Source organism: Pelodiscus sinensis, chromosome 6, assembly GCF_049634645.1.
Source record: "Pelodiscus sinensis isolate JC-2024 chromosome 6, ASM4963464v1, whole genome shotgun sequence".
Taxonomy (NCBI): Eukaryota; Metazoa; Chordata; order Testudines; family Trionychidae; genus Pelodiscus; species Pelodiscus sinensis.
Genome location: NC_134716.1, coordinates 117,714,448 through 117,738,798, shown reverse-complemented (window position 1 = coordinate 117,738,798; position 24,351 = coordinate 117,714,448). Strand labels below are relative to the sequence as shown.

Here is a 24,351-nt window from a genome sequence, read left to right as displayed (position 1 = left end):
AACACATCTTAATAGCCAAACTGTCTATTTAATAATACTGAGTTAACTACGAAACTGAAAACTCTACAACTTATTTTTTAAATAAAAATAAACTTAAGTGTACTGGCAGGAAATTCATCCCTGAGTGATAAGACATTTGTTAAAAGGGTGCAGTTTTGTAATCATTACATGTTACAACATACTAACAGTTGGCGCTATTAACCATCAGCAATAAAACTTGTTTCAGTCCAATATATTTACAGAATTGTTGCACTGATCACATTATCTTGTGTAATGAAACTGCAAGTGAACATTAAGAAATAAGATAAATAGAAATTGTGTCTTTATTATTTTAAATCGAATGCCAAGTTTGACAGCTAATCCATGTTGGATCCAATAAACTCATGATGATGGTGGCTGGCAGTCTCTTCATTCCAGATGTTCAAAAACTCATTTTCAACAGACGGTCTTCAACCAAATAGCAAGAGTAACACAATTGTAATGGAGTTCACTGCTATTAAGGGCACTGTGAAGAAAACAAAAACAAAAACAGAAAATTATGGAAATTCTCATTTTACATTGGACAGACACAGAATGGAATATGATCACTGAGCTTGGAAACAGGGAGTTACAGTTATTGCTTTTTTCAAATTTAATTTGATTTTGTAATTCAGGGTTTGTGAAATGTCCTGAGGGCTAACAACCCAAAATACAAAGGACAAAATAGGAAGCAGTACAAGCCTCACAGCCATCAAATAATGATAGCCTCTGGACTGGGCATGTATCAGTAAACATACATGCCCAGTCCATGTATCAGTAAACTAGAAGTGAAGGAATCCTATGTTTTCATTAACCATACAGGCTCCACTTATATGTAAGTCTGCTATGAATTATTCTGATGTCATTCACCACTCACACTTTGTATGTGAATCAACTGAATTATGACTATCCCCTTACTAGCCTAGAATTCTACAAATGTCCTCTTACTAGGAACTAGTTGAGGTCATCTTGTTGCCATATAACTCATGACAGTAATAAACAGGTAGGTTCTTTTCCTCATGAATGAAAAGTCATTGAAAGTGTTGAAGTCAGTAACATGGCCAATTTCCTTGCCTGTTGATCTCCTGAGTCCTAAAACCCCACTTCCAAAGCAGATCTGAGGAAGGCAAAAAGAGAATTGGAGAGAAGGGAGGAAATGAAGAATCCAGCTCATGGTGGGATAAGCTCTTTCAGTTATGGTTTAATTTTATACAGGGGATGGAGATACAATAATTCCAGCTACCCCAATTAAGGGTGGTTGGATGGTCACAACTTATGAAGTGTATAAGATAGAAAAATAAGGTGTCCTACATGAGGTAAAGCAAAATGCAGGACTATGTAGCACTTTAAAGACTAACAAGATGGTTTATTAGATGATGAGCTTTCGTGGGCCAGATCCACTTCCTCAGATCAAATAGTGGAAGAAAATAGTCACAACCATATATACCAAAGGATACAATTAAAAAAAATGAACACATATGAAAAAGACAAATCACATTTCAGAACAGAAGGGGGATGCCGGGGGGGGGGGGGGGAGGAAGGTAAGTGTCTGTGAATTAATGATAGTAGAGGTGGGGAAAGGTAGATATCTGTGAGCTAATGGTATTAGAGGTGATAATTGGGGAAGCTATCTTTGTAATGGGTAAGGTAGTTGGGGTCTTTGTTCAATCCCCCCGGAGAGTATCGAATTTTAGCATGAATGACAGTTCAGAGGATTCCCTTTCAAGTGCAGATCTGAAAGGTCTTTGTAGCAGAATGCAGGTAGTTAAGTCGTTGAGACAGTGTCCTTTCTTACCAACAACCAACAGGACATACCACACTAATACCAACCCTGGTACCTTCGCTTGCAACAAACCCCGTTGCCAGATTTGTCCACATATTCACTATGCTGATACCATTATTGGACCTAACCAAGTGAGTTATAAGATCAAGAACACATATTCCTGCGCATCCAGAAATATATTTTATGCTATCATGTGCCGAAAGTGTCCGTCTGCTATGTACATTGGACAAACGTCTCAGACACTTCGCCAAAGGATTAATGCCCACAAAACAGATATCAGACAGGATCAAAAAGAAAAAACAATTTCTTGCCATTTCAACCAGAAATGTGTTCTGTTCTGAAATGTGATTTGTCCTTTTCATATGTGTTCATTTTTTTAAATTGTATCGTTTGGTATATATGGTTGTGACTATTTTCTTCCACTGTTTGATCTGAGGAAGTGGGTCTGGCCCACGAAAGCTCATCATCTAATAAACCATCTCGTTAGTCTTTAAAGTGCTACATAGTCCTGCATTTTGCTTCAGCTACACCAGACTAACACAGCTACATTTCTATTACTATTCTACATGAGGTAGTTCCAGAGCTTTCCATCACATGGATTCTGAAGTATAGGAAAGGGGGGAAAACTTGCTTTTATGATAGGTGGAATACTTGGTTTGGATGACCTGTTGGATAGCCAACATTACAAGCCTGCATGGGCTGGAAGGCAGTGGGTATTTTCTGCTGTATTAAGTCTTGGGTACCATACATGGCCATTAACCATGTAACCTGCACCTTCCCTCTCAAGACAATCAGAAGGATGACCATGCATTTTTCATGAAAAAGAGGATTGGAGAGGACAGATTGAAAATAATGAGTAAAAACAGTAACAAGGGGGTAAGGTATAATAGTAAAAGGGTCAAATAAAGCCTATATTAAATAGGCAAAAACCCTCATTCATGTGCCTGGTTCAATAAAAACACACAGTGAGTACCTAACTAAACTGTTCTTTTCACCTTACCTCTCATGACTGTTCGTACAGATCGAATAAGATTCATTAGCTGTGCTTTAACTCCTGGTTCTTCTCCAAATCCGCCAATCCCTTGATCTGTTCCCCAGCCAACTGTATGACAAAGATAATTAAACCCCATTGAAAACCACACACTTATGTTATTAGCAATATTAAAAAGTGATGCATCTTGAAAAAAAGATGACTTTCAGCCACGAGTCAAGTCCTAACATTATGATGAAAACCGATTTCATACTAGTAAGCCTTACTTCCAGACCAGGTAAACCTGATGAAATGATGTGTGGAAAGTAGGGATCTGAATCTGGGCTACGGATGTTAATGTCCCCTTTCTCTCCTGGAACCCAACCCAAACTTGAGTCCAGACATCCACACCCATCCCCTGACAAAGCTCATGGATCCTGAGGGTGAAACAGCCTGATGCTTAATCCCAAGCTTGCATGGAGTTTCCTGTGCACTGTCCTCTCCTTTCCCCAGGAGGTGCTGGGAACTGTAGCGGTCAGGTACCCTTTAGGTCCCTCTCTCTCCTTTTCCTCCTTCTCCCTGTCCCCCACCCAGCAGCATCTTCTATGTACAAGATGGGCTCTGCTGGATCCAGCAGCCCCTACTGATGGCCAGCAGCACTACAGCCCACTTCTATGGGAGAAAGGAAATTCTGCAAGCATGTTAATCTCTGAAAAACTGCATTGTGCAATGACACAAAATTCCCCCAGAAGTAAGAGTCAGATAAATGCATAGCACAAAAAGACAAATGAAATTTAGTTCTGGGCAGAACCCATGCAAATGCAAGGCAGAACCCATGAAAGGAATAATTTGAACTGCTCTTACATATAGCTGGACTTTAAATGAACTACCCACTTAGAAGAAAAGTCCTGCATATCACTGAGGACAACATAATAAAAACCTCAGCTCAACATGCAGTAGTATTTAATAAAGGAACAAGTTGTTAAAACAAAGAATGCAACAGAAAAAAAATCTGGAATCAGTCACTCAGAAATAAAAAATATAGCTGACAGAGGGGTTTAGAGACACGTGATATAAATAAGTGAGGAATGGAATACTTCCATATGAACAAAGTTTGAAAAGAATGGGTCTTTTTAGTTTGCAGAGAACACAAAAGGAGGTACCTCTTAAGCACATAAAAGCAATGAATTGCAATATAAGGGGGGGGACTGAATAAAAGGCAAATTTAAAACTTGTAAAAGGATCTGAAAATACTCATCACAACCTTTGGAATCCATTGCCACAAGAAACTCTTGAAGTCAAGAGTGTGTCAGGACCAGTGTTCCTTCTAATTTTTTTCCATTCATGTGTATAAATTTTATGTGCATCAAGGCATGATGGATGTGCACTACCAGCAGAAACATATGCTGTGGCTGTGGGCGCTATGAATATCTGGTGGGCACATCTGAATCTCTCCTGTGTGGCCACCCAAGCACTCAGCTTATAGGGAGTACTGGACAGGAGGATCGGATCCAGCATAGTGCCTCCAGCAACAGGAGCTGCAGCCCCTGCCTCTCCCCATCAGCTGGCAGATAAGGAAGGATCCCCAACCACCACAGGTGGTGAGTATAAGAGGCAAACCTCCCTTAGGTTCCAGTGTTCAACCTCTCCCCTCTTCCTACCATCCCTGTTCTGAGGGTTCCTGAAGGCTGCCACAGCACCTGCTGCAGTTTGAAGACTGGTGACTCTTCTGAAGTGAATTTGTTATCTTAAAAGTGAAAAGTCTTTCAGCATGCCAGACCTATTAAAATACACTGAACCTGTGAAAGAACCATTAAGTAGTAATGAAACCATTTAACAGCATATGCCAACCCTATTTAGTGACAAAACACAGTTGTGCATTACTACTCGTTACAAAGCCTCAGTTTACAATTTGCTTTAAATATTTCATGAGTTTGTGGCCAAAATGATAAAAATCACATCTCAAAAATCCACGCATAGATATTTGGATGCACAATCTGAGTATTCAGCTTTGACCTTAAGTACTTGATTCTTTAGACATAGAATTAAAAAAAAAAATCCTAAAGACCATCTTTATCTAAAATATAATAATTAAAATGTTCCATATGAACAAAGTTTTCCGTATTACAAAAACTTGCTTCCAAAGTTTTCCTGTCCTTCCTATCCATTCCTACTCTCCTTTCACTCCCCTGTTGAAGAGAGCCCTTAAAAGGACAACATTCCATTTCTTCCAGATAGTCAAAAGTAAAAGGGAAAGTCATTTGTCCAGCTATTTGATGAACTAGTTTAAAGAGAACTCTCCACCACAATCAAACCTTACTAAGATATAAAATCCTTTGATATCCCTAAAGTCTTTGAAAATCAGGTATGTTAATGTGTATTCGTGAGCATGGTTAACTGATAAGCCTGGGCTTACGAGTTAACCCTAATGGTTACACGCACCCTCCCCCTCCCGCTACTTATGTATCAGAGGCAGGGGGGTGGGGAAGGCAGGAGCTGGTACTCCCAGGGAGCCAACTCCCACAGGGTCACCTGCCCCCCAGCACTGCTGCTTCTGAAAAGAGGCAGCAATGGGGGGGGGGGAGGAGGAGGAGCTGGCTCCCTGCACATACCAAATCCCCCAGAGCCACTTGCCTCCTGTTCTGCTGCCTCTGCTTTTAAACCAGCTCCCCATGAGCATCAGCTCCCTCCTGCCACATGTAGAGGCAGAAGAGACAGTGGGAAGGGGCAGGTGACTCCGCTGGAGTCAGTATGCCAGGGTGGGCAACCGCAGGCCCAAGAACTGGATGCGGCCCTCAGCTTGCCTGGGTCTGGTCCCTGAGGTTCAGGGCTCTTCCCCCACAGTACTGAGGATCCCGTGCTGATGCTCAAGTCCCCCAGCTGTCCCCCTGAGAGCTGGAACATACAAAATCTACTAGGCTGGGCCCCCTTAGGATCTGGTATTCCAAGGGAATGTCTTTCTCCTTCTCAGTCCAGGAAAACAGTGAGGGGTTTTTTTTTACTTCTCACTCCCAACTGCATCTGACAAGTGAGTCTTTGCCCACAAAAGCTTATGCTCCAACACTTCAGTTAGTCTATAAGGTGCCACAGGACTCCTCGCCACTCCCAACTGCTTTTTCTGTGGGTCAGTAGCCCCCGGAACCAAAAAAGGTTCCCCGCCCCTGGCTTAAAAGCTAGCTCCTCATGCACACCTTCTTTCTGGGCAACCACCTCCCCCTTGCATGTAAACATGTAACCCCACAGGTACACATTTACCTAAATAAAAACATCTGAACATCCCTAGTCCCCAACCATCGCCACCAGTGCCTCTCCCGGCCACTCCAGTCACTGCTGCAAGGCTGAGAGCTGGGGGAAGGGGATGGGCACTGCTTGCCTTAGCTGGAGAGCTCCAGCATTGGGGAGAGGGAGGATCCCCGCTCTCCAGTGACTGGAGAGATCTGGGTCCCAGCACTGCTGTTGGCAGCTGGAGAGTCCTGGGGTCTCCCCCGCCAGCTGCAAGAGAGCCCCCAGCTAGTGACTGGGCAGCTACACTGCCCCAGTGTCTAGCAGTCCTGGATTCCCGGAGGGGCATCACCATAGCCTTCAACGTGCAATATTGGTGCTAGATCAGCTATTCCCTCCCTCGCCACACAGTAGGGACGTAGTCGATAGTGTCGTCGATTAATCGATTATCCAATAAGCAAAAGCGTATAGGTTAACGCTACAGAGGACATGATTTTCCCTCACCCCGCCCCTCTGGACAGGGGCTGCGGCCACGAGGGGAGTTGGTTTTTAAACTGGCTGTCCTCACCCACCACTTCCCGCCTGGCACCCTGGGCAGAGTGAGGGGGAGGGGGGGGTTCCTCGGGAGTGGGGCACGAGCGCACCAGCTGCCGGCCCCGCCCCCAGGACTCCAGACTAGCCGGGTAACCGGTAGGAATTCGTTGGGCGCCTGGACGCGGCGGTTAACGGCTATCTCGCCTCCCTGCCGCGCGGCGCTTGCCAGCGGGGGCACTGCACAGGTAAGCAACAGCCCAGCGCCCCCCTTCTTGCGCCGCGCTGGCGGCCCGTTCCTGCCGCCTCGCCAGGCCTGGCCGCTGAGCTCCCCCCGGGCCCAAGGCACCAGAGATGCGCTAGCGGCCGCCCGGGCTGAGCCGGGAGCCCAAGGGAGGCGCCCGCCGGCGGGGAGAGGCGCCCGCGGGGGCAGCGGGCTCCGGCCACGCCCCGAGGGGAGGACGGGCCCGCTCACCGTTGCGGAGGAAGCGCTCCTCGTGCAGCACGGCGATGGCGTTGACGAAGAGCAGCGCGGCCTGGAGCAGCGAGTACAGGGTGAAGGCCATCGCCGCGGCCTCCGCGCTCAGCCCGCTGCCGCCGGGGCGGGGCCGGGCCGGGACGTGGCAGGGCTGGGCGGGGAGCGCGCTGCGCGCGGGGGGCGGAGCCGGGCGGGCTGAGGGGACGGCGCGGCCCGGCGCTCGGGAGACGTCTCCGTTGCTCGAGGGAGAGACCCCCTGCCCTTGTCCGTCTTTCCGGGCCGGGGAGGCTTTTCTTCTTCACAGCGTCCCGGCTTCGGGCTCTCTCCTCACGCCGCACCGACTGCCGGCTGAAAAAAAATTCAGCCCAAAGGGTCCGCTTTTAATACAATCGCAAGTGCTGGACGCTGGTGCTCTAGAGCAGCGTGGCTCAACCAGTGCTAGGAGAGAGAAGTCTGGGGGGGGTACGTCTACTGAAAATGTGGAGAAAACTGAATGGCTACGTCTAGACTGGCATGATTTTCCGCAAATGCTTTTAACGGAAAAGCTTTCCGTTAAAAGTATTTACGGAAAAGAGCGTCTAGATTGGCACGGACGCTTTTCCGCAAGAGCACTTTTTGTGGAAAAGCGTCCGTGCCAATCTAGACACGCCTTTGCGCAAAAAAGCCCCGATCACTATTTTCGCAATCGGGGCTTTTTTTGTGCAAAGCAAATCTGAGCTGTCTACACTGGCCCTTTTGCCCGAATGGGAGCAGCATTAGTATTTCCACAAGAAGCACTGATTTCTTACATGAGATCGTCAGTGTTCTTGCAGAAATTCAAGTGGCCAGTGTAGACAGCTGGCAAGTTTTTCCGCAAAAGTTTGCCAGTCTAGACACATCCAATGTGTGTGTTAAGTTTTAACAGCGCTTTACTCTTTTTGTGCTTTTTACACCCAACAATTACATCGTCCTCCCAGCTACGATTAAGTTGTTTAAACAAATGTGTTGCAATGGTAGAAATTGTGTGTGTCTGAAAACTGTAGGTACTGGGGGTACTTATAATTTAAAAAAACAACACTTTTTAAAAAAAATTATAAGTACCCCCAGTACCTACAGTTTTCAGACACACAATTTTCTACTATTGCAACACATTTGTTTAAAGGGGTACTTTATTAAAAAAAAAGGTTGAGAAACACTGCTCTAGAATGGGAATTTCCTCTGCATCCAGCAGCAATCACTTACAGCCCCATTGTATCCGTATTATAATGAAATGCAGAACCTATTGCCTGCAAAAGAGGCCTTATCGTTGGCTTTATTTGGGAGTGGGATTGGCCTCTTCATCTATTTGTGCTCTCAGCTTTTTTAGTTTGTTTCTTTTAGGGATGTTAAAATGCATTTAAAGAAGTAATGGTGTAACTGCTGGAAATTTCCAGCAGTTGTATGGTTACATGCGAGTGGGGAGATGGCTCCCCATGCCTACTGGCTCCAGCCCTATGCCCCTCTCCCTGCGTTGTTGCCTCTATATCAGAGGCAGCAGCTGGGGGTGGAGGGGAAGGAGCACTCAGGGAGCCAGCTCTCCATGTGTACCGGGAGCCTACGTGTAACCTGAAGGTTAACCCTCAGGCTCATCAGTTAACCATACACACAGTTGCACTTTCACATCTTTAATTTCAAACACTTATGATAACCACCTTCTCTGAACATTATGTAGGTGACAAATAGTCACCAAGTCTGAAGGTACATATTTGTTTAAATGTTGTCTAAGGGATACAGAAAAAGCTTGTAATTTGTGACATAATACATTCATGCTTAAATTTGATACTTTATGAATGGGCTTTAAAGATGCTAATTCTTCCCCATTACAAAGATAGCTTCCCCAATTATCACCTCTAATATCATTATCTCAGACACTCGCCTTTCCCCCCCCCCCCCCCCATCCTCTCTCTGTTCTAAAATCTGATTTGTCTATTTTATATGTGTTCGCTTTTTTTGATTGTATCCCTTTGGTATATATGGTCATGCCAATTTTCTTCCACAATTTGATCTGAGGAAGTGGGTCTGGCCCATGAAAACTCATCACTTAATAAACCATCTTGTTAGTCTTTAAAGTGCTGCATAGTCCTGTCTTTTGTTCCTATTTTGTTCATGCTTGACTTTGCAACCTTAACACTCATTTGCCATTTTTGTGTATAGTATAAATATGTAAGTTTATCTATTGCTTTACGTGTTATTGTTATTTATTTGTACTATGACAGGGCTAAGGTATCCCAGTCCATATTTCGTGAGTTGTACAGATACTTTGCAGACTTGACAGTCTTTTCCCAGTCTAGGTGTCAGAGATGTTACAACAGATGAACAAAGCAGACAAATGGGATGGAAAAGCGGGGGAGGATGAGGTAACAATATGAACAAAGTTGATGAGAGAAGTGAAAGTCTCAGCTCTTACCTGCTTAGCCAATAATAGACAGCAAGGATTTGAAGGCATCACAGCAGCAGTGGGTTTTAAGGAGAATATAGTGGTGGCTTTACAAATTTTGGCAGGGAGCTTTTCCCATGCACAGTAGGCAGTCTGGGAGAAAGAACGGAGGCATGCAGAGAGAAAAAGCATATGGTGGTGGTGGAGGTGTGATTGAAATGGCCATCACTGGCAGAACAAAGGCAAGGATCAACAACTCAATCAGCAGATCAGAGAGATATAGCTGGGTAAATGTGAAAGGCTTTAAAGGCCAACACAGGGAGTTTATGTTTGGTGCAATTGAGATGCAAAGATGGGAGTGTTGTGCTCAGAGCAAGGACCCAGGAAAATGGTCTCAGCAGCAATATTTTGAATGAATTCACATCCGTGTATAGTAGGGGGAAGGACAGGGAGTAACACGGCTCTGAGTTTTTAAACAATCTGAGCTGTGTCTGTGATGATCCCCCCCATACTTTATGAAAATTGTCTTATGAATATAAATATGAATAACTTGAAGAAGCTTTAGACAAAATATCTCATGCAGCCTTTCAATTTTAATGTTACAGTCTGCTAGATCTTATTTTGGTGCATGTGTCATTCTTGTATGTAAAGATAGAAATATGAAGTATGAGACTGTTTATAGTTATAAATGTGCTAATGAAGTTGATCACAAGTAATGGCTTTAAGGACTTGTAAACAGCCTTGTTTGTTCTGTAAGTTGAAGCAGTGGTTTGTCTTAGGAAAATCAGCTGGCGCTGAATTCCATCTTGAACTTGGTAAATTTCCACAGAAAGGGGGATGTAGAGCAAAGGGTTCCCTCCCTGGGGGAAAGACAATTTCCCATTGCTTAAATCAGTGGTCCCCAACCTTTTTGTGGCCAATAGCACATTCATGTTTTCAGAAGAGTGTGGCAGGTGCCAACAATTTTTCAAGGCTTATTTTGTATTTGTACATTTAAATAATACAAATATGATGTTTTTCAATATATGAATCCATAAGATAAAAAAGGTAATTTTACATGTAAAAGGTATTAATTAAATTATTAGGCAATTACTCTTTCACCTTACCATGTGAATTTGCTATTTTCATATTAAATGTGAATTGGGTAAATTTGATAGAAACTTAATTTAGTTGGATAATTTTTATGTTAATTATATTGTAATTCATTTTTAAACAAAATTCTGCATTAATAAAAAAGGGGGGGATGTCCAAATGTTGTTGAGCAAAAAAAGCACCCTCCCCTCCAAAAAAAATCATGGCACTTTTAAATCTCACACTTCCCATCCCCACCATGTCTCCTCCCCTTGCTCCATCAGCTCCCTGGTGCCTGCTGCCCCCCAACCTCTCACCCTCCTCTGCTGTCCTGACTCCTGCCCTTCTCACTGCCCTCAGCCCTCCTGAGACCTGCCCCCCTCCACCAGCCCTTCTCTCCCCCCTGTGCCCACTCCTCCAGTAGCCCCCTCCTAACACCTCCTTCTACACACCTGCCCTGCCTCTCTCCTCTGGTGCTAGTCCCTCCCCTGCAGGTGTCTGCCCTTCTGCTTCACCCCCAGAATCCCCTGGCACCTGCACGTTCCCTTACCCCTGCACCCTCCTGGTGCCTTCCCCTTCCCTCACTGCCTCTGCCCCCTTTGCCCTCTTTTTCCCTGATGCTAACCCCCTCACCACCCTCTGCCCCCATTCCCCTCATGCCCCTGTGCCCTCACACATGACTTGCTCCATCCCCGCCTTCCTCATGACCACCCCTTCTTTCAAGCCTTCTCCCAGCACCTCCCCACTCTAGCCCCAACACCCTTACCCTCTCCTCTCCCAGCATCACCCTGTCCCCCCTCCCACTGACACCTCCCCTCCTGCCCTTTTCCTCATTGTCTCCACTTGCCCCCCCACCCCCGGCATTTGTATCTCCTCCACCCTGTCCCTTGGTGCCTTCCCCCTTCTTCTCCTGACCTGCCCCCCTCCCTTCAGCACAAGCCCCTTCCTCTCCCACCCTTTCCCCCTATTCTTCCCATCCCCTCCCTTCTGCCTTCCAGTTTGCAGGGCTGGAGTCTGCTGCGATTGGGCCCTAGAAGTCCCTGCAGCCTGGGCTTCAGACCATGTGCTGGACCTGGAGCCGAACCGCTCAGCATTCACAGCCCCAGCCCATCACAACACGACCTCCCCGCCAGGTGCGCTCACTGCCATCCCGCCTCTAGCCAGCCTCTGCTCCCCCATGCCCCACTCTGCACATCTCTTTCCACCTCCTTCCCCGATCCACAGCTGGCTGTTTTAAAAAATGGTGCCGCAACGCCACACCGACGTGGCACCACCCCCTCCGGTGCGCCGCACATGACTTCACCCCCGGTGCAGCCTTGGCTCCATCCGGGTTGATGACGCACGCTTGCTCCTCTCGCAGCCATGCCCACTTTCCCTTCCCCCGGCCCGGTACCTTCCCCGGCCGGGGTCAGCTTGCCGGCCTCCTCGTTGGAGTCCCTCAGCCCGGTGGGGTCTTCTGGCGGGGCCGTAAGTGCCAGCAGCGCCCCTACCAGCTCCAGTGCAGGAGTGCGGAGCCCGGTGGCTCTGTCCTGCCAGGCCAGTCCGCCCCTGCGGTAGAGTGTGCCTTAGGCGGGCGCACATAAATGCCCCAGTGAGCGCCATGGTGCCCACAAGCACTGTGTTGGGAACCACAAGCTTAAATAATCAGTCTTTTGTCTTCAGTTAGCCTGGAATAATCCAAAGATATACAAAGAAGTTGGGAGACCCAAATCAGAGTCAAAGAATTTGTCTCTGGCTTCAAGGCTATGCTTGAAATAAAAACAGCTTTTTAGGGTAAGAATCTGCTTGCAGTATATTTTTTTTAAGTGAATTAGTACTAGCTATGCATTTACTTTTCATTTTAATTTAGTAACTTACTTTGATCCGTCTGCTTTTACTTGCAACCTCTTATGTCCTACTGATTGTACTTCATAAAAATACTTTGGTTTATCATCAGGCCGAGTGTAAATAATTGTTACCTGGAAGAACAAGTAATGTGCATCTCTCTCTCTTTCATTGATAAAGAGGGTGAACATCTTCATGAGCTTTCCCTATGTAAAACTTTACACAGAGAAAGATGGATTTATTTGGGGTTTTGATCCCTTTTGGGGGCTGTTTTCTTGGGTGCTGTGCTTTAGAACTGGATCCTCCTAGAGCTGAAGTGGTTCAGTGCCTGCATTGCTCTTCAGGGATGCAGTAAACCCAACTCTGTGCCTTGTCTGGGGGAAACTGGAGGATCTGGACCAGCAGGACAGAGTGTTGGGGAGCCCCAGAGAGCAAGAAGGTGGGTGTCAGTGGCATGATCAGCACACCAGTGAATAATGCCAAGGGCACTTCCGTGATCATACCCCACCACAATGCCTGCATTCCCATGGCGTGTGTGCCATGCTGCTGGGCTGCAATGTCTCCAGTATCTTTAGAAATTAAATCAGACCTAGTTCACTTCCCTTCTCGTTGAAAGATTACACAAGCTTTTAAGCTTGAAATCAATAGGAGTTAGGCAGCTAAATACCTTTGAGGATCTGGACTTTAGTTTCTTAGGGTCAAACAGAGACGGGACACAATAGTGATTTAAGGTAGAGGCTGACTTAACCCTTATGGGAGAGGCAATAGGTCTGCACTCAAACCTGCAAATCTCCCACTATTTATGGGGATTTCAGTATGTAAGTTCTGGGTCCAGTGCCCTTCTTTAAGGTGGTTCCACTGGAGTCATGTCATCAGGGCCTCCCCAGCTAATGGCTTCCCACTGCAATGTCCCCAATTGGGGTTTTTTTCACCATGGAGTTAAGGCCATGCAAAGATAGCTAATCCAAGGTTTTGTTATTCTCCATTTCATCTCCACTGGGACTGGGATGTTTGGAAATACACAATGGCTACGTCTAGACTGGCATGATTTTCTGCAAATACTTTTAACGGAAAAGTTTTTCCATTAAAAGCATTTGCGGAAAAGAGAATCTAGATTGGCACGGACGCTTTTCCGCAAAAGCACTTTTTGCAGAAAAGCGTCTGTGCCAATCTAGACACGGTTTTGTGCAAGAAAGCCCCGATTGCCATTTTTGCCATTGGGGCTTTTTTACGCAAAACTTGCCAGTCTAGATGCAGCCAATTTGAAAATGTTGTATTAGTTTCTTGCATGAGACAATCATGCTGGGGCTGAGGCCTCTAGTTTGGCGAAAGCAATGTACCCTGTATGACACCCCCTGTGCTTTGTGAATATTGACTTATGGGTATGAAGATGCTTTATGCAAAATATCTCGTGTAACATATCAATTTTATAGTTACAGCCTGCTGGTCTGTAGATCCTATTTTTGCTCATGTATCATTCTTGTATATGAAGTGTGAATCTGTTTATAGTTTTAAATGTTCTAATGAGAGTAATGAGAGCCATTACTGGTGCCCTGGAAGCCTAATGGCTTGATGATCAACTCAACAATGTGGAAACAGCCTTGTTTGTTCTTTAAGTCCAAAGGTGGTTGGTCTAGAAAGACATGTGACCAAACTACCCGATCCTAGAATCCATTTTGAGCCTGATGTTTTTCCATGAGAAGGGGGAGGAGGGTTGCCAAACAAAAGATTCCCACCCTCTGTGAGAGTCTGTTTAAGCAATGGGAAGCTATCAGCCCTTTGCCTTTGAAATTTCATGACACATCCCAGGACAGGGTAGGCAATAATTTGTGATGGAGGGAGGGGGCCACTCCAAGATTTTGGAAAGTGGTAGAGGGCAGCACTCTTCCATAGAATTAATGGAGGAGGTGCAGGGTCTGGAATGGAGATTGGGTGCACAAGGGAGCTTAGGTCGAGGGACTGGGGTATAGGAAGAAGAATGGTGTCTGGAAACTGGGCAGGGAACTGGGGTGCAGAGTTTTGGGATGTGACCTAGGGTAGGAGGCGATTGTGATCTTGGGCAGGAGATTGGGGTACCAAATCTGGGAGAGGTAATGGGTGCATGTGGAGGAGTGGAGCAGGAGTGGAGGGCAGAGGGTTGGGGAAGGGAGGGGCTAGGGTTGATATGATTCACGCAGATTTTATTTATTTGTATATTGATTATAATGAATTAATGGGAGTAAGAATTAATAAGTGTAGATGTGGTATGATTGTGGAGTGGATAGAAGAGGCCGAAGGCAAAGAGGCAAAACATCAGGAGACCTGATTGTGCAAAGTGACCATGGGACAATCAACATGAAAAAAGCAAGATTAAGGAGAATGACTGTTTGTGTGATACCCAAAGGAAAGTCCTATGCAGCAGTTTCGGAGGAAAGTTTTACATAGCAGTTTCTCAGTGAATCATCAACAGAACTACTGATTAGAAGTGTAGAAGGGTCCTTCGCACCCGGGACATCAGTAGAGACGAATCAACAGAGAAGCTGAGGCAGCGCATGCACTGTCAGATCTCCAGCCTCTTCCAGCTACTATCAGGGTTGGCCATCTGATAAGTACGCTTGTGTAAGTATGCTTGAAAAGGGGAATAGAATATATCGCAATTACATATAAGAGATCTTAACATCTTTGTCTGTTGATATATATACGGAATAAAACTAATATAAGGATACTGCTCTCATTGTGCCCTCAATCCTTCGGCTCTCCTCTATAAGATCCCTGGAGTGGTCTGATAACCCACACCCAGAAGGACAGATTTGTAACAGGGTACCAGAGGCAGATTTGTAACAGGATACCAAACCAGCCTGCCTGCCTGCAAAGCTCAAGGCGTGCAAAGCTTAAAATGTTTCTGCCTGGTCAGCAATGTGCTTAAGTGAGTAACTGAGCAGGAGGGTTGTGCTTCGTGGCTGCCTGATATTCAAACAGGCAGTTCTCATTAAACTGTCCAATGGGATTGTGCTGGAGGCAGGAGCAGTGCCTTAATCTTCCCTCCTCCCCTCTGGACTCATAAGGGAAAGAGCCCAGCAACCGCATTTCTGAGTGGCATGCAGTGCTGCGGGGCAAGAAGAGGAGCCTGCCTGGGGCTCCCCACTGCTTCCACAGGATAGATCTGGTGGCTTGGAGAGCTGAATTTGGCCCATGGGCTGTATTTTGCCCAGGCCTGCCCTTAAAGGACACTTGAAGAATTTGGATAGGCTGGAGATCCAAATCAGAGTAAAAGAGTTTATCTGATTTGAAGCTGATACCTGAAATAAGAACAGCTTCTTAGAGTAAGAATTTGTATCTAACAAGTTTAAGTAATTTAGAACTAGCTATGTGTTTTTTATTTACTTTAATTTAGTAACTTACTTTGATCTGTCTGTTTTCACTTGCAACCACTTAAATCATATTTTTGTGCTTAATAAAAGGTTCAGTGTCTGCATTGTTCTTAGGGAGGGAAGTAACCCCAATCCTGTGACTCTGGGGAGACCAGAGTATCTGGTCCAGCAAGACAGAGTGATGGGGAGCCCCAGGGATCAAGAAGGCGGGTGTCAGTGACATGATCAGCCCACTGGGGAAAAATCCCAAGGAAACTATGGTAGCCACAGCCCATCATTCCCTGGAGTTACCAGTTCCACATATTGAATGATATGGTAAAAAATAAAGGTGTGCGCCTTGGTCGCTGACGCTGATGGTCACAGCCACACAAAGGGTGAGCTTTTGTCTATTAGTGATTAATACTTTTCTTCATAAGTACACACAGGCCTTCAGGGTCCTGAGGCATGTTGGTGTAAAGGCGCTACTGGACATAAGAGCCTTTGTATGAACGCTTCTGCAGAGGTTCTCTGTGCCACCTCCGAAAGAACCCACCTTCCCAGGCCCAGGATACATGTGACAGGCAGTCCCAGACAGGCCCTAGTAGGAAGGGGTATGCCGGGGGCATTCTGCGCCTCTGCAATGACCCACAGAAAAGCCAGTGAAGCAGGAACACAAGATAGATCTACCACAGTCTAGGCCAAGGGCCCCACTTGATCCCAAAAATGCCTGTCTGAGTGACAGTTCAGGAATGAATTAAGCTCTTTGTAACTATCACCTGGATAGAGAAGAAATCATGGGTGTTTCATCCTTAACAAGCTGATGCTATGCAACCGCCAGCAAAGCTTTATTAACTGGGAGCATAGTTCATTTGTGCTTTGGAGGTCACAGGATTCAGTTTAAAGATTAATAGAGCATATCACATTAGATTCATAAATCCAGACAGATAGAAGATTTTCAAAAAATAGAGCATTTGGCAGTGGCTGTTCGCACTGAGGCAATACATGGAGGTGCAAATGCCTGTTAGCACAACAACAGATTCAGCCAGCTATAGTCAATGAGAAACCATTCATAGGATATTGAGACTGACTCAAAAGTGTGGGAATAATGCATGTGTGAGAGAAGGAGGGAAAAGCCCGTGAGGAGTGGCAGGGCAATTCAGAAAAGCTTCCGTTGCATATTTTCCTGTGAAATGTCCTGCAGAAGAGAGAAGGGAATAGATCTTGACAGAGTTTGCAAAGAACTAAGGCCTTCAGATTGGTTCCTTTTCTCCTCCTGCCTCCAGCCACTCTGGTGTCCAAAGAAGCCCTGCTGCCATTGTCTGGGTCCCTCTGTGGCAACTCAGGAGCAACTGTGGTCGCTAACTAGCTAGAGCAAATACTGTATGTACTCAAAGCTAGATTTCTGGGCAGAAATCCTACAGGAACTGATATTACAAAGTGGGGCCAGACCCCCAAATCCCAAAGCTCTGCAGCATTTTGGCAAGTTGAACCTTGGGGGTACGTCTAAAATACATGGCTCCGTCGATGGAGCCATGTAGATTAGTTTACTCAACAAAGGGAAATGAAGCAGCGATTTAAATAATCGCTGCTTCATTTAAATCAAAATGGCCGCTGCGCTGTGCTGATCAGCTGTTTGTCGGCACAGCGCATCAGTCTAGATGGGGATCTGCCAACCCCAGAACCCTTTGTCGGCAGATGCTGTAAGCCTCATTTCATTATTTAAATTGCCGCTTCATTTCCCTTTGTCGTCCTGCCTCATCTACATGGCTCTGTTGATGGAGCCATGTAGTCTATACACACCCTAGGAGAAACCTCTGGACATATCAGCAAAGGAGGGCTTGCATTTCTATTTGGAGTGATCAATTCCTGGGTTTCCTCTAGTAATATATTTATACCTCCATTTATACAACTGTGGACAGAGATACCATCCATATATATGTTCATATAAAGAAAGTTGGAACTTGCACTCCACCACTGAGAAGAATCTGCATTTTTCAATCCTGGAGCGTTGAGGGTTCACATCCCAATGTATGAGCATTTTGCCCTTATGACAAAGGAAATAAGATGGCCTGTGTCATGCAACAAATAGTTTGCTCATGTATACCTAGAGCTTTCCAGGCATTTTTCTTTCCAAATGAAAACTTCACTATTGGAAGAAACCTTGTTGCCATCATTGCTTTAGCAAGCTGTCAAGGAGTTTACTAGAGAATGTGAATAAAGAATAAGGTAACACACAACTGGACAATTTATTTTCGGAGCTGGGAAGCTCCCTGGGTAGAGTTTCCCGTTCAGAGAAGTAGTTTATACATGCAGGACCCGTAATATCTACTGTTGAAATCTTGTCACAGCTATTGTGTTTCATGGTACTATTTTCCAGAACCACCTCAGTTGTACTAGGATCATTGGAGGAACAACATAATTTATTTTGCCTGGAACAACAGAAATAAAACAAAACAAATATTAACTACTTGATACGTCTGAGAGTCATTTATTCAACTGTGAACTTTTAGGAAAGGAAGAAATCTTGAGATATCTGGCTTACATATTATTCTGGACATGACCACCAACAACGCCGTTTCTTTTACATTTTTCTACCTCATAGCATAATGATAGATCCACTGGCTACACCTGTCTCCTGTCCAAACTAGAGATGGTCAGAGTTTTTGGTTTGAAAAGGCTGATTTTTTTTTTGTTTCATTTCATTTTTCCCCAGAAAGAAAACAGCTTTTTAAAAAGTATACACGAACATTTTTGTGGAAAATTTTAAAAAACCCTGAAAACACCAACAATTTTCAGCTATGAACAACAAAATTGTTTTCTGAGTTTTCTGTTATTCCAGAACAAAACACAATACATTTCTAAGAGAATTTTTCAACAAAAATGAGAAAACAAAAACAAATAAAAACAATACAAAATTCATTGTACAAAAAAAAAATTCTCACACAAAGTTTTTCAACCAGCTTTAGTTTAAAGACGGTTGCACGGGAACACAGAAGCCTTTATGAAATTATGTGCCACAAACTACAGTTGTTGGCAAACTCTCAACATGGGCTACCCAAATCCTGCCTTTTCCCAGTACCTAATGGAGCATTGCATTTTATATCTGCGGGACTCTAACTGGCTTCCTTGAACTTCGTCAGTAACTTGATATGCATCTGAAGTTGTAATACTTACTTCCTGAAAACTTTCACAGCAATATAAATCATTGCCAACAATAACATACTTCCACTGATAGACACCATGATGATCTCATAAATTGCATTGGAAGGACCTTGCAGAGAATAAAAAGTATGAGTAAGTTTTGCAGCCAACCAAACACCTGAAAAGCTGGTCATTTTAGATAGTAAAGAGGCATTTTTAAGAATACTTTAATGATTTTGGTACCTTTCATTCAAGATATCAACTTGCTTTACAGCTTAATTAATTAACACTTCACTACTATAATAAGTAGTTTGACAGATGTTTTACAGATGTCACAGAGCAGTGAAGAGACCTGCCCAGAGGGTCAGACCGAAAGTCCGTTGCAGAGCTGGGAGCAGCACCCAGTTCCCCAGATTATATTCTAACCTTTAGACATACAGCCTCTTCACATGTGCATTATTGGGTAATTTCAGCCTTGGTTTGGCAGTGTAAATAGCAGTCTCCTTCATTGTTAACTCATTTCTTTGTGAGTGTAAAACAGGGGTGGGCAAAACAGACTCCATGGCCGTATCCAGCTCGCCAAGCGGGTGGATCCGGCCCACGGAGGCCCTACTGCTCCCCCGACCCCAGGCTAATTAAGGCCTGGGGGCAGGGAAGCACCCGAAGCCGCCTCTGTTCTGCCCCTGCCTGCGAGCTTTGAAGCACCACGAGCTGCTCTCAGGGTGGGGGAGAGAGTGGAGGAGACTTCATGCGTTCCCCTGCCCCCAGGCCAATCAGGGCTTCGGGTCAGGGGAGCTGCATGACACTTCCTTTGCCCTGCCCTGGCCCTGTAAGGAGCCCGCGGCATTTCAAAGTGCCACGGGCTCCTCACAGGGCAGGAGGAGGCTTCCCGTGCTCCCCCGCCCCCAGGCCCTGATTAGCCTGAGGGTGGGGGAGCATGCCAAGCCTCTTCCAGAGCATGGGTGCCTAGTGGGAAGGAGAGGCAAAGGGGCTCCCTCACCCCCAGACCATAACTGGTCTGGAGGTGGGTAGCCCTACCCCTTCCAGGCTGGCCTGGGGCTATGGTTGCCAGGTAGACCCCGCTAAAAAAACGGACACGCTTGTCCTGGGGTGGAGACCAGCCAGGAGGGGGGCAGGAAGAAGAGATGGCTGGGGGGGAGAACCGGGGGCCGTGGGGCTGGCCAGCAGGAAGAGGGGACAGGAAGCAGAGCTGGGGGAGGATCGGGGGCTGTGGGGCTGGAGAGCAGGATGGGGGGGCCTGGAAGAAGGGGGGCGGGAAGCAGAGCTGGCGGGGGCGGCTTCCGGGGGCTGGCCAGCCACTCCCCGCGCCTGGCTTCTGCTCGCAACCAGAGGCTCCCAGCTGGGAGGCGGGCCGCGATTGGCGCTGGGAGTCTCTGGTCCCAAGCAAAAGCCGGGAGGGTGGGGTGGATGGAAGTCCCGGCCCCCGCCCCACCCCACCCGGCTTTTGCGTGCGACCACAGGGCTCCCAAAGCCAATCACACTCCTCTTCCCAGTCGCTCCCTCGCCCCCGCCAGGCTTCCCTCCAGCACCCAGCTGGAAATTCACAAAATACCAGACATTGCACATGTCCGGTATTTTCTGAATTTTTCTACCGGACAGACGGTGTGAAAACGGGACACCTGGCAACCCTACCTGGGGCTACTTCAAAAATTTTTGAAGTGCCCCCAGGCAAAAATTATTGCCCACCCCTGGTGTAAAAGGTGCTTTGGAGACCCAAACTTGCTTCTCTTAGAGGATGGTTAGTCAGAGAGAGAAGTAAAAAAACCCACAAGGTTTAGCAACCTCTCTGTGTATAGCAGTGGCAGCTAGGAGGAAATCACAGTGAACAGACTATGGCAATGCCAAGCCCCTAGTCCAGGGGTGGGCAATAATTTTTGCAGGGTGGCCACTTGATGAATTTTGGTAGGTGGTCACAGGCCAACTCCACCCCCAAAAAGGGGTGGGGCCTGATGCGTAAGGGGAGGGGCCACAGACTAGCCTACTCCCATAGTTATCTGAAGCCGGAGGCTTTGAATTAAAAACACAGCAAAGGGCTCGTGGCTCCTGGCCCTGCCACTACCACATTGGCTGGCAGCTGCCCAGGATTGCTGCAGCTATTTAAAGGGTAGTGCTGTATCTGGAAGCCCTTTAAATAGCCACAGCAACTCATCTCTTGCCACCGTAGACCCATTGCTCTTTAACCTCATGTTCCACCCATTTGGCTGCTTGGGCTTGATCCAGAACTCACTGAAATCACTGGGAGCCTTGCCATTTACTTCTGTGAGCTTCGAATCAGGCTCCTTGTCTTCTTCCTGGTCATGTTCCCCACTCCTCTCTTTTCTTCCAACATTCCCTTCTCCTCCTCCTCCTCGTTCCCCCCCAACCATAAAAATCTCAACAGATGTGGGGCTAAGGTAGCATGTTCCTGACCCAATCACTCTGCCCACACATTATATATTTCTTGTGTCTAGTTAAATTTCAAGCCCTTTAGGGCACAGATGATGCCTCTCTTTGTGTTTGCTCAACATCTAGCTGAATGGGGTGCATACTTGTTGTACAGCAGTCATGGGAGGGTTAAGTGGGTTACCCCGACTGTTATGGGATGGAGCTATGTTTCACTCCTTCCTTACTTAAAATTTTAGTCAGTGAGAGGGTCCCCCCCCCCGTTGCAGTGCTGTTCAATATAGCAGCAAATTTCCAGCCTGCAAACCTGTGAGTGGACTTCTTTTTGTTGCACCGAGTGGTCCAGTTATACAAATAGCGATTGGGGCCTTTGAGTGCTATTGTAATACTAATACATAATAATAATAGTAAGATCTTATGAGAACAATTTAGAGAAAGGCACCTGCATTCTTGAGAACCATCGTGCTTTGAAGCGTCTCTTCACTATCACCGGCCATACTGCAAAACAAAATGAAACAGGACATTTAGACCAGGTGTTATTGTTGAAATTCAGTCTGTCGGTCCTAGGTACTTATACAGCATCTGAGCACACCACCAGCCTCAACGTATTTATCCTCATAATAATCCCCATCTATGACTGGAAGTACTGCTATCCTTATTTTACAGATCACAGAATCCTAGGGCTAGAAGAGACTTCATTGGGTCATCGAGTCCAGCCTCTGCCCAAAGGAGGACCAACTCCAACTAAATCATCTCTGCCAGGGCTTTGTCAAGGCGAGACTTAAAAAAAAAAGCCGGGACTTTGTCAAGATGGGGAACTGAGGTCCAGAAAGGCTGAGGGATGTGCTCACAGTCACACAGGAAGTTTGTGATAGTGAAGAGAACTGAATCCTGTTCTCTTGAGACCTAGACTAACACCCTAACACTGGGCCATCTCTTTTGTTAACTTTGCAGTGGTTGGATACCTGACTCCTTTAGGCTCCTTTGACAATCTCAGCCATCATGGAAGAGACTATTACACATTGGAGATAATGTGATATACAAGGCATGTTTGCAGCAGAATAACAAAATACCATTTCTTCCAATGAATCTGTTTGCTATCATGACCCTTACCAAGATATGAGGAGCTCAAACACATTATTGAAGTTAGCGTCACAATATCCCTGTAATGTATAGAGGCATTATGGCCCCTACAGTGCTATTAGTGATTTGTCCAACATCAGACTGGGAATCTGTGGTAGAGCCTGGAAGTAAATCCCAATCTCCCTGTTTCCACTTCTGTGCCTTAATCCTGAACCATCCCCGCTTTCCCCCCTCCCCCCGTCCCTCAAAATAGGGTTAAAATAACATTTTGTTACTGGAAAAATACATTTGATAAAACACCAGGTAAAAGTTATAGAAAATAATTCCTAAGTCAGACACAGGCATGATCCTCTATTAAATCATCTGGCTTTAAAGCCCATTTTTCCCCATTTACCAATTCCAGAGCTGCTTTTTTCTTTTACACATATCTTTTCCCTTGTGTTTTTAATATATTGGTTTCCATCCGGTATTTATGCAGCCTCTTATTCAGAATATAAATAAGTTGTGGAATCACAGAATGCGTATCCAACATTTAATAAATATGTTAATCAACTGTCTGCAGTATATCCTCAGGTATCAGAAGAGCTTGTACATAATGTTAGGCAAGTAGCACTTTAAATAATAGTCTCTCTGCAACAATAAACTTAAGTTAAAATAGATTTATTGTGAAAAAATCAATTCACAACAGGTTACATATTAAAGAAACAAGTGACTGAGGAAAAGCCCACAGGAGAAAAACAACACCACCAGCAAACAATCCTCTTTCATATCTGACACACCAGATTTGAAACCTGGAATAAAGAACCCTGTTCATAGCGAAATGCTGTATCACATAGGTCAGATTCTGCAATGGTCTTCCAATTCTGCCCTCAAACACACCACCAATTCTCACTGGCTTCACTGGGAGGTGTGACTATCCCTGAGGAAAGAAATGTTGCACCAGATCTCCCTTGCTTACTCTAATGAGAAATTCCCTGGAATCCTGTGAGAACTACTTAGATGAGTAAGAAGAGCACAACTAAAAGGCTTGATCCTGAGAGCTAATGATCACCTGCCCTTCCAGTTGGCTCATAGTGTGAATGTGAGTTCATATCCGAACAAACTCTCCTTTTCTATTATAACACTGACATTAAATGGAGAATCACCTCTCAGGATGAGGCCGGTGGCCCATTGCTTCAAAAGAAAAATCGTTTACTTTCAAAACTAACAACTAGAAAAAAACATGAAGAGATTTTGTAAATTTCTGAATTACCTTGTTATTGTAGATGATACTTTGGCTGGCTTCTCTCTGTCAGACTGAGGAGAAGAGAGTATCATATGAGGTATACCTGGCTTGATTACTCATTTTGTTGGCCTCTGTTAATCAGTGTTAATGTTAGGGTCTATTGCTCTATGCTGTTTATTGAAGAGCAATAAAATATGGAGGTGTATCACAGACATTCTTTACTCACAGCTTTTTTGTTGGGCAATTCTCTCTCATTCCTTTATATGAAAGGATGTGGTAATAAAGACACTCCATCTGGAGGCCTGGGATTGCATTTCATGCACACCAAAAACTAGCTGACCTTGGTGGGATTTTTGGGTCATGTAATGCACGTGTGATCCACACACCTATTGGGTGTTGTTCACTGTCCACGGAGTGACACTTAGACCGCTAACAGAGAGAGAGAATGAGGGTACATCTACATAGCAGCATTATTTGGAATAACCTACGTTATTCTAAAATAACATATTGCTCATCTACACTACAAACCATTATTTCAAAATAATGTCGACCTGGAGGACTTCTTACTCCAACTCATGGTAACACTCATTTCATGAGGAGTAAGGGAAGTTGAAGGGAGAATGTTCTTCATTCGACTTCCTGCTGTGTAGACAGCGCAAAAAGCCAAGTTAAGCTATTTCGACATATGCTATGCAATTGACATAGCTGAAGTTGCATAGCTTAATTCGACGTTAGCTCTGCTGTAGACATACCCTGAGTATGTTCTACAGCTTTAGCTGAGAGCCAGCTGGCTTTTAACTCAAGTGATAAAGGCTCATGCTCTAAGCTCAAGAGGTCCCAGGTTTGGTCCCGCCTGTTGGCACTACAAACACACAGGA

General features: G+C 45.5%; 1 protein-coding gene and 1 long non-coding RNA gene across 4 annotated transcripts in view; one reads left to right on the top strand and one right to left on the bottom strand.

Moving 5' to 3' along the window:
- Positions 1-300: 300 nt before the first annotated feature.
- On the bottom strand, positions 301-7,158 carry IER3IP1 (immediate early response 3 interacting protein 1). The gene is made up of 3 exons (XM_075932709.1): positions 7,000-7,158; positions 2,802-2,903; positions 301-505 (listed from the first exon to the last, which is right to left on the bottom strand). The coding sequence occupies exons 1-3, from the start codon at positions 7,088-7,090 to the stop codon at positions 450-452; spliced, it is 249 nt and encodes an 82-aa protein (XP_075788824.1). The 5' UTR covers positions 7,091-7,158; the 3' UTR covers positions 301-449.
- LOC142829991 (uncharacterized) overlaps positions 6,648-24,351 on the top strand; it is a 41,356-nt gene continuing 23,652 nt past the window's right edge. For 2 of the 3 annotated variants that reach the window (XR_012904990.1, XR_012904991.1), the window contains exons 1-2: positions 6,679-6,772; positions 23,514-23,570. This is a non-coding gene — a long non-coding RNA (uncharacterized LOC142829991). Of the gene's footprint in view, positions 6,773-23,513; positions 23,571-24,351 lie in introns of all 3 variants that reach the window. The other variant, XR_012904992.1, reaches the window with a different exon arrangement.